Source organism: Coffea arabica, chromosome 8e (assembly GCF_036785885.1).
Source record: "Coffea arabica cultivar ET-39 chromosome 8e, Coffea Arabica ET-39 HiFi, whole genome shotgun sequence".
NCBI lineage: Eukaryota > Viridiplantae > Streptophyta > Magnoliopsida > Gentianales > Rubiaceae > Coffea > Coffea arabica.
The window spans coordinates 36,074,260-36,084,308 of NC_092324.1; the positions used below are offsets into that span (position 1 = coordinate 36,074,260).

The 10,049-nt window shown below is 35.1% G+C and overlaps 1 protein-coding gene across 1 annotated transcript; it reads right to left on the reverse strand.

Annotated features, from left to right (window-relative positions):
* Positions 1–1,891: 1,891 nt before the first annotated feature.
* Positions 1,892–4,550, reverse strand: LOC113704409 (glutathione S-transferase T1-like). The gene is made up of 6 exons (XM_072061047.1): positions 4,405–4,550; positions 4,208–4,281; positions 4,033–4,096; positions 3,295–3,348; positions 2,765–2,844; positions 1,892–2,076 (listed from the first exon to the last, which is right to left on the reverse strand). Exons 1-6 carry the CDS (start codon positions 4,467–4,469, stop codon positions 1,892–1,894), a joined length of 522 nt encoding a protein of 173 aa, XP_071917148.1. The 5' UTR covers positions 4,470–4,550.
* Between the last annotated feature and the right edge of the window lie 5,499 nt (positions 4,551–10,049).

The window sequence follows — 10,049 nt, forward strand, 5'->3', positions numbered from 1 at the left end:
TTTTTATTATTGATGATTATTATTTATTTTTGTTTTACTAATCTCATTTTAGACATTTTTTAGCATAAAATTTTTTAGAGAAAAAAAAGAAAAAAATCAAAAGAAAAATCAAAGGGACAAGAATAAGACACATGAACTTATTTTGAGGATGAAATCTTGGCCTTTTATTTTAGGAGCAATTTTTTGGAGGAGTTTTAAAGGGGAAAAAGAAGGGCGCCGCACAGGGATTTAGCTAGGAAGAACCATCGGAGAGGCTTGAGAACAGAGGGGCAACAAGACAAGAAGAAAAACAGAGGAAGAAAAAGAGCAAAGGAGCGAGAGAGAGAGATGGAGGAAGTGGCTTCGGGAAAAAAGGAGAAAAAACTAAGAAAAAGAAAAGACTAAGGGAGAGCCAAGGCAAGAGGGAAGGTTACGGAAACAAAACCAAAAAAAGGGAAAAACAGAGAAGGCCGAGAGAGAAAAGGAGAAAAAGACAAGGAGAAACGGAGAAACGGAGGAAAAAGAAAATGGAAGAAAAAAAAATGAGGGAGTGGCGGACGAATTGAAGACTGGAAAAGCTGCGGGAAACTAAGGAAAAGAATCAGAAAGAGGGGAGATTGGTGAAGAAAAAGACGGAGAGAAACAAGAAAAAAAGAGAGCAGAGAAAGGCAGGAAGCGGCTAGGGTTTGGTTTTGGCAGAAAGGCTTCGAGAGGGAAAAGGGTAACAACGAAGGGGGCTGAAGAGAAAGGAGGGGAGAGCTAGGGGGTGAAAGAAGGAGAGAGAGCTTCGGTAGTAGAAAAATTATAGGGAAAAGAACAAAAACAGAGGAAAGAAACGGGCGACGGAAGGAGGGCTCTCGGCGAAAAGAAAAAACAAGCGGCCAGGAAAAAACAGAGCGAAGGAGGAAAAGCTGGAATCCACCGCCTTTGCCTGCAAGAGCATTTCAGTCGACTTCAGCTGTGGGACGGCGAGCTCCGCCTCTGGAGCCTTCAATCTGGCACCACCTCCACCTTCATCATCAGTCCACCATGACCACGCCGACAGCCGCCAATCACCCCAAATCAAACCCTCCGATGCTCAGGTCAACGGAACCGCCGCTGCTCATAGCCGCCGCCACCGCGACCGGAGTCCATCGTCGCCGCCGCTCAAGCAAAAGCGCTGTGAGTTGTACTTTTTCTTTAAAAAAATTCAGTTCTAGTCAAGCTCTCAAAGCAGTCTGCCGGGCCTTTATTTATTGCAATTTTTTCTGTCAATTGTTCATGATTTTGGATTGTACGTGCTTTCTGTGTCAATTGGACCAGAGTCCTTTTTGTTTTGATAATTTTGGGGCCGGTTATAACATAAATTGAGTAAATATTTGTTGGAATTTTTACATGCCCATTCCCTGTTTGTTAAAATGCCCAAGTGAAACTTCTACTTGAAGGATGATTGATTCATATTTTGTGTGTAAGGAAAACAGATGTTTGGTCAGTTTAACGCTTGACAAAACCTGATAGTTGATGATCAGGGTAAAAAAAAAAAAGAGAGAGTTTTGAGAATTCTTGATGTGTTGTTGTTTTTGTTTTATATTCTTGCCGGTTTTCTTTTGCGTATAAACTTGAGCTGCATCATGAGAGGAGGTTTGTGCGAGTTTATTCTTCTTTTGAGGATGATAGATAGTTGGATTTTTGATGTTTTGTCCGAGAAAAAACTGAGATGATAACTGATGTAGAGCTCAGTGGAGAAGATGATTATTTTGTCCAAATTGCCTCTTGCGTTCTCGTTTTGCATCTTTTCGATGGTTTTCTGCAGCTTGCATCTATGTTAAATTTTGGTGGTTAGAGTTGCAAGGCCTTGTTGTTTTGGTTTGGGTATTCGATGTGTGATTGGATGTTGTTTGCATCTGGTGTGAATTTCATAAGAAGTATAGATTTAACCCCTCAGGTCTGCTATGGAAGGTTCAGAGTTTCCCAGTAGAAATGGTCCATCACCCTTGAGCCAAAAGGATTCAATCTTTGCTAAAGAAGCTGACAGGAGCTTTTCAGCTTCTGCTGCTGCTTGAGGATCCAAAGGCCGGCCAAATAAAGGTGCAAGCGTAGTATTGATGACTACCCCAACTGTCAAGATAAGCATACTTCAGAATGCGGTACAACATTAACAGGTAAACAGTGCTGATCATGAAGACGGAAAATAAAAATGAGACTGCTCTATATGTAACTGGGTCATTTTTAGACAAAAATCCAGTTATTCAAAAAGATTAATTTTTCCTTCTGCAGTTCTTCAATAAGGGATGGGCGGCCAACAAACATTTACTGCTCCAATTGCCAAATTTTAGGAACAGGCCAGCTTACTCAGACTAAGATTTCTACTATATCCAGTAACTCTACCATGATTCTTAGACTTCTTCACATGCTGCACTTGGGTTTTGATAATAAGTTCAAAGTATTTGCTTGTTTCGACATTTTTGCCCAATTGGTCATGGACGTTTAAGTGTTAAGCGACCCTCATATATACTCATCTTTTGCAGTCTGTTAAGTGACTCTAGCAAGGAGACGAGAACAATGTACCACTCATTCATCTCATGTCTTTTTGTTCAAAATATGAGAGGTGGATGTCAAAACCCAGAATTCCCACAAGGAAAATTGAGCTCATTCAAAACCATCCCAGATCTTTCTTATATTATTATCAAGATTCACCCTACAATTCCCTGTTTAATTTTTTTTGTAATTTGGTGACAAATAGCTTTCCAATAACACCAGACCACAGATAGAACAAGAATAGTTATTCAAAACCAAAGATTAGCACCTGAACCCCGTCGTATAGTGGAGTGATGCCAATCTAAAGCTGAGTCAATCTGTGCTCTTTTGAACACGTCTGCAGGATACCTTGGAACATGAATGTTCAGAGTAATAAGAACTGTGAAATCAATAATTAGAGCACATTCCAGCATCAGCTAGTGGAAACGCTGAATGTAGAACTAGGATTAGGACAACCAGTTTGTATGGAATATCCGTGTATTCTAGAAGCATGCCCACTTATATAAATACATGAAAACCTTGACTCTGATTTTGTACCCTTTCCCACTGTCCATAATTAGGGCATCAAGAAAGATTAGAACGGATATCCAAAGAAAATAACAGACGTGAAAGCATATGTAGGATCTATAACTGGCCAAAAAATAGAGGCACTTGTAATGGTGCCTGCTTTTGGGAGTCCATTAGCATATTGAAATAAAATTTAGGGGACGACTGAATTCATATTTGTCTTAGAAACTAGCATGCGTTTATTTAATGTGAAACACCTTCTAAACTAGCATGCACAATGATGAGACTTACCAATGTTCTGCAATTCCAGGAAAAGCAGTTGCCAGAAATCGAAGGATAGCATGACTGCAGAGGACATTAGATGTGTGAATTCCATTAATATTGCGCACAGAAAGTCCAGGGATCAGTTAGCTAAGACGGGTAGGAGAAAATGAGATCAAATAAATGGAGACTAGGAAAAAAATCCAGAAAAAACCAGAGCAGCCACTTGTGCTTCATTATTTTCCCTTCATTTCTTTTCATTTTTCCTTTCTTTCAGGGAAGACGAAGGCAGGCCATGAGTACCAGAAATGGAAATGGAACTAAGTCTCAACTTATGAGTATATTACTACAAATCAATGTCAGTAAGACCGAAAAGAACCTAAATTGACATCATTGGATCAGTCTCAATTAACATAATTTCATCATATATCAACCATAACAATTTGCATGACGAAGAACCTTAATTTGACACACGGGATCATCACACTTCCCACAGAGCATAAGAGGGGCACCCGCTATCCAAAATTCAAAAGATTTAGTTTTACCCCTTCAAAATTTTGAGATTTTTTCAAAAGAAATCTTTCTAAAGCATAACAATTAGCAATTGGAAAACTATAATTTCCTTTATATCGCACTAGATGCTGGCCCAGAAGCAAAAATTAACGCACAAAACCATAAGAATAAAAACATATCACGGTTCTTTCTCCCATCTGATGATTAGAAACTAAAGAGTCCTATACATATCTTCCAGCTTCACACTTAAATTACCTCTCAAAAAACCTGAATTTTCCATCAACTTCTATTGCTGGGACTTGCTTCATGGGATTGATTGCTGAAACAAGATCAAATTCATGATTATATTCCAGAAAGGAAAAGGCAAAAATCCTGTCTTTATATTTTGACCCAACATACAAGAAGACTGTACAGCAACATACTTACTCACCTTCGTATTCAGGAGATTTGTGCTCCCCTTTAGCCAGCTGGATTTGGACTTCTTCAAACTCAATCCCATTAGCCCTTTTCACAGACAAGCCCAAGAGCCATGAAAACAATTTACATTGATTAATCTCAAAATGAAAAGAGAGAGAGAGAGAAGTTAGAAATCAAGAAAAAAGAACAAATGCATTAAAAAATCCTTACTTGCAGAGTATGAGAACTGCCCGTGATGGCTGAGACCCGCGATCAGCAAACACTTTTAACTTCATCTTGCTCTTCAGGGGTGGTCAGTAGTGAGGGATTAGAGATGAGGTTCCAGCTCTTGCAGATAGCAATTGAGATCTGATGAGTAATGAGGACTCGACCTAACCTTTTATATAAACATTTTATCCGGAGAAAAGCACGTATGAAAGTTGTTTAAAACGTTGAAAGACCGGGAAGACTGGGACGGCCGAAAGAGCGCCACAATTAAAAGGTTGTCTGTCATATGGGACCCACGTGGCCCAAACACAAGTTTAAGCCTTAGAGTGATTTAAGCCCATAGGAGTTTAACGATTTTAGTTGGCTTATTGATATATGGACGCTCTCCTATAATTGCAGAAGAACCGATCCATTTACGATTGCGGTTTGCTCCATTTACGATTACGAAATCTCTTAAGTGTGTTTGGATAATGGTTTATTTGCCAAATTTTATTTGATTACATCATAAATATATTTTAAATAATTTTTTATCTTTTCAATCTTTTTTTTTATTTTGCATACATCACATTAAAAAAAGTACTACTGTATTTTTTTTAAAGTATTATTTTAAATAATCTCCTATTCAAACACACTCAAGTTGCCTTGAGTTGAAGACCAAGATGTGAGTATAAACGAGTCGAGTCAAGTACGAATATTATCTGCTCGACATTGAACAATTTTCCTGTATTCGATCTCAAGTTTGAACTCGATCAAATGCTAAATTTAATGTTTGAAATTGACTCGATAAAATTTAATATATCTCCAAAATTTAAAGTATCTCCAAATTGTGTTAGAACTCAATTACTTATAGGTAAAATATGTAAATTATCTAAAAGTTAAGGCATTTCAATAATTTTGTTCAATGAGTACTCGAGCACAATATCATCTCGTATTTGACCCGAGTTCGATCATCTATCTAGTTAAACTGCTCACAAATTACTCGCGAATAGCTCAATTATTGATTGCTTTATACCAAGGCTGATACATGCCAATTTGTTGTGGCCATCCCATTGGTTGGGATGGAAAGTGAGAGATACTCCCCGTTGCATAGACATAATGAGAGGCACGTTTAATCACAAAACAACAGTGGACCCTCCCCTTCCTATCTTACTAAGATTTTCAAGTCCTAAGTTACAACCAAGAAATCCTTTAAGTCTTGATTGAGGTGGGAGGTCAAGGATTTAATTCTTGTCTCTCGCGAGTCACTAGTTTTGGCTTCTCCTCCCTTTCCCCTTATATTAGACTAGAATAAATTATACAAATTATTATCGTTGTTGATAAAAAAAAAAAAAAAAAGCTACAAAAGTCACCGGTCCAAATGCTAGCTGGCCAAATCTCTGCTTCCTCTTGGTTTTCTTTCTTCTTTGCTCATTGTGTTTGTTTTTCTAACTTGATTTGGATAAACATGTTGTGTAATATATTTTGAATATGCATATAATACATGTTCTAAAATTTTGTTAAGTAAGATATAAGGATTAGCATTCAATGCACTAATAGTATAGTAATTTTTTGCTATAAGGATTACTTTTTTATGCACAATTTTCCTTTTTATTCATCTCAAATTATAGTGCAATGAGAAGAATATAGTTAATTTTTTGCTTCTCTAAAGTATCCTTATTTAATACACTTCTTTATCATTAAGTACAACCTATCTTATTTAATACAGTCACTTTTTTCACTAACAATTGCTTCAATATATGTCTTGATGGTGTAATATACCATCATTATTATTGTTTAATTAATGTAAAGGTATAATGATTAGTGATATTTCTAATATTAATATAAGGGTGTTTTAGAAAAATGTTAGGCTAAATTTAGTTTTCCAACCAAATTAACTAATTTTTCTTAAATTGTGTAAAAAATTTAAAAACTATCAAAATGAGAAAGAGGGAGCATTTCTTTTTTTTTTTTTAAAGCAAGAAAGAGATAGTATTTCTTGTGAATGCCAAAACGTCTAGTTACTCATGGAAAATGTTACTAAAATAGTAGATGTGAAACTAACCTTAGACAGAGTCCGTTGATTCAGAATTTGAGATGAATAAAGTTGCCCTACAGCATTTTCGTGTTTGTGTTGTTCATTACGCAATTAGGAGGCAAGTCTGGCAAACTTGCAGGCCAGAATTGGATTTTACACAAGGCCAAGCCTGCAATTTTCATCTTAGAGCCTAAAAGTCTTGTGCTAATAGCTGCGGTGCTATTTTGCTTTAAAAAAATATTTTTGGAGAATAAAAGTATTTGGTGAATATCATTTCTTAAATTTAATAGTAGAGTTTTTGCAAAAAGCAAATTTGGCACAAATGCAAATTTGATGTTTTTAGAACAACATTCGTGTTTTTTAAAAAAATGAAGAATTAACTTTAACCATTTATGATAAAAAAATTTTGAGCTAAAATGAAGAGATAAACGTTTCAAAGACTTAAAATTAGACATTATCAAATAGAAAAAATGATACTTACAAATAATATGATTAAGCACTTTGATTAAAACTCCATGAAATAAAGTGTTTAAAAAAAAAAAAAAGCTAACACATCCTAAATGAGGGCAAAACTGACAAATTTACAAGAGAAGAAACCAAAAGCATGACATAGAGAAGTTAAGCTCTAATATTTGTTTGAATTGTGATTTTGCTGAAATTTTTTTTGCATTTTTCATGAAATATTCCTTCTAGATATTTTCTAATAACTTTTTTACATCATATACATCACATCTTTAAGAAGTGCTACATTAATTTCAAAAAAAAAATCCCCAGAAAATGCAACCCGAAAGGGCTCTAAAAATCGAAGATGAAATGACCAATAGAATCAGGCATGAAACGAAATCACCAACAAACCAAACAAAGAAGGATATAAAAGACAATTCAAAGGAGCATGTACAACAACTAAAGCAAGAAAACCAAGTAAAAGAAGCAACAAGACAAACCTGAAATGACCGAAAAACCATTAATAAACACAAAAAGATATGAAAACAAATCAAAAAGCTTGTACAACAACTAATGCAGGAAAGCCAAGTAAAAGAAGCAACGAGAAAGACCTAAAATGAAATGGCGGGAAGAACATCAGGCAAACGTTCCGCTTATACCGTCTCAACCGAACCCCAAGGATACAACAATAAATAGTTCGTGCAAGAATCAATAGTTAGTCAGTTACGGATAACCGACTTGAGGTAGTCTACTCCAGGTAACTGACTATGATTGTTTATAAATACAAAAAGTTTCCATTATATCATCCTCTGAGTTTTTTCTTGACAAATTCTTCTTTTGCGTTTGAGTTTAAAAAAATCGAACAAAAAAAACGGATTCCAATTGTATCATTTCTTCTTCTAGTAAAGATTAAATTTATGCAGGGTAGGCTATTATGGAAAATGCTCAACCCGCAACATTCATCACGCCATGGCAGTGTTACAAGTGCGATAAGGTGTTTAAAGATGAGAAAAGTTTTCAAAGCCACAACGATGATAGACATACAGCTAACAAATTTGTGTGCCTGGTCTGTAAAAGCCATTTCCCATATGCTATCGAACTTAGCCTTCATCTTGAAAAAGAGGTCTTTTTTTTATTTCACTTTTTGTCAAGTCATTATGACTCTTGAATTACATTTCTATTTTTTGCCTATCACTAATTGTTTGTCTGTTGCAGGGAACCCACTGAGCAGGATACCAAGAATGCAATGGAAACTGAGGCATTTTTTCATTTTATAGATCCTAGTCTACTGAACAAAATAATGAAGTGAAGCAGACACATTGCTGAATATGGCAACGAAGAGTATAACGGAATTAAGAGAGTGAGACTTAAGATTGCTCTAATGTTCGGATATCTAAAGGTTGATGTTCAAGAAGAGGTGAAAGCTTTTTGTACCTTTAGACATATGAAACTGTGTTTAGCCTTATTTTCTCTATCTCTCACACCCACACACACATGCACAACTAATCATTATTCAAACATAGTATTTTCCATTTAACTGTTTATTCTCTTCCGCCTATCTCTATTTTCCTTTCAAACTCATTTATTTATTATTTATCAATCAAATGTGTACTGTTGTTATTAATAAAATCACCATACATACCAACCTACCAATACTTACATCTCTTGGTATTTATTCCCAATTCTCGATTTTTCATTATTATTAAATAGTTTCCTTGCGCCCATTTTTGTTTCTAATTTTTGATAGGCATTAGCAAATTGAAATTGTCAATGACAAATTAAGTGCTAATTTCATTATCAAATTAGATGGAGATGAAGATAGTGACAATAATAAAAAATAAAAATTAAGGATAGGGAGTGGAATAGGAACTAAATATAGGTTATACTGTTATAGTTGTTATGAAAAAAAAAGTGTTTTTGGTATATATTTATAACTACATTGTGTTTCTATTTTTGATTTACAATTGTAGATGTTATTCCTATAGAGAGAATTTGATTGATTTGAACTCTGTGCTAATGGAATATATTGGATATTGATATTAGTAGTAATGGTTTAGATTATTTTGTATTAAAAAAGGTGGCAACATGGAATTGAAGTTTAGAAATATTGATGAATATTGTTGTGTATTAAGTAAAATTAGATATTGATATGAGATTGTAGGTAAATTTCTGGTTATCTGATGTAGCGTTTATAGTTGATACAATGGTCTGCATCAGAACTTTTTAGGTAAAAGTGGAACATCAGAATAAAGATAAATATTTATTTAATGGTAATTTGGATGTTGGTGGGTAGATAATAATGATAGCAAGTAAAGATAAATGAAATAGAGACTGTGAACCATTTTTTCCTTTATATTTTTGTTATAAATTATAACTCAAAGGTATTATAGGAATTTTGAGAAAAAGTATAGCCTTTTTGGTTTAGAATGTTACTTAAATAATAAAAATAGAAAAGGTAAGTCAAATTTTTAGAACTTAAGGGGAGCTTTCTGCAATTGTCAAAAACCTCAATGGACGTATGTGAAATTAACCCTAATGAATTTGTTCGGCTTTTCAAGAAATGGCCCTACTTTTATTATTTGCAGAAGAACCCATCTATCTACGAAGAGTGTGTTTGGATAGGTACTATTTGCAATAATATTTACCTTTCCTTCAAATTATGAAACATAACCAAAATAACGTTTGGATCCTCAAATGTGGGCTATTCAACGTGGGACTAATTTTCACTACTGATGAGGATAGAAGTTGAGGAATAGAGGAGCAAAGTCAGATGTACGTCGCACGATATAGTTGTCAGTTGCTTCTTAGGTGGAACTATTTGGATGGGTCCGATCTAAGCTGAACCAAGGCTGTTTGCCTTAAATAGATGTGGGTCTACTAGTACTTTGACTAGTACTAAGCACCAGCGTGGGAACAATTCTTGAAGTTCCTTCTCTTGATATGGAATTCAACAAAATACGAGTATATATGGGAAGAGATAAAATGCGTCTACCAATTTGAGTAAAGACAAATCCAAGTCACAAAAACAAGAGGAGCACAATTTATTTCACTCATCTACATCTCCTACTATACGAAGACTTCAATAATACTTCTACTAAGAACCACTCATCCTATTACGAAGAGTTAAAACTAGCATGCATCCGTTGGGATATTTCCACCGTACACCTCATTTAGTTACATGTGCAGCCTC

Coding starts and splice junctions, on each gene's coding strand:
- LOC113704409 (XM_072061047.1), bottom strand. CDS start 4,469: ATGAAGTTAAAAGTGTTTGCTGATCGCGGGTCTCAGCCATCACGGGCA. Junction 4,097..4,207: donor CAAATCTCCTGAATACGAAG/GTGAGTAAGTAT, acceptor ATCTTGTTTCAG/CAATCAATCCCATGAAGCAA. Junction 2,845..3,294: donor CCTGGAATTGCAGAACATTG/GTAAGTCTCATC, acceptor TCATGTTCCAAG/GTATCCTGCAGACGTGTTCA.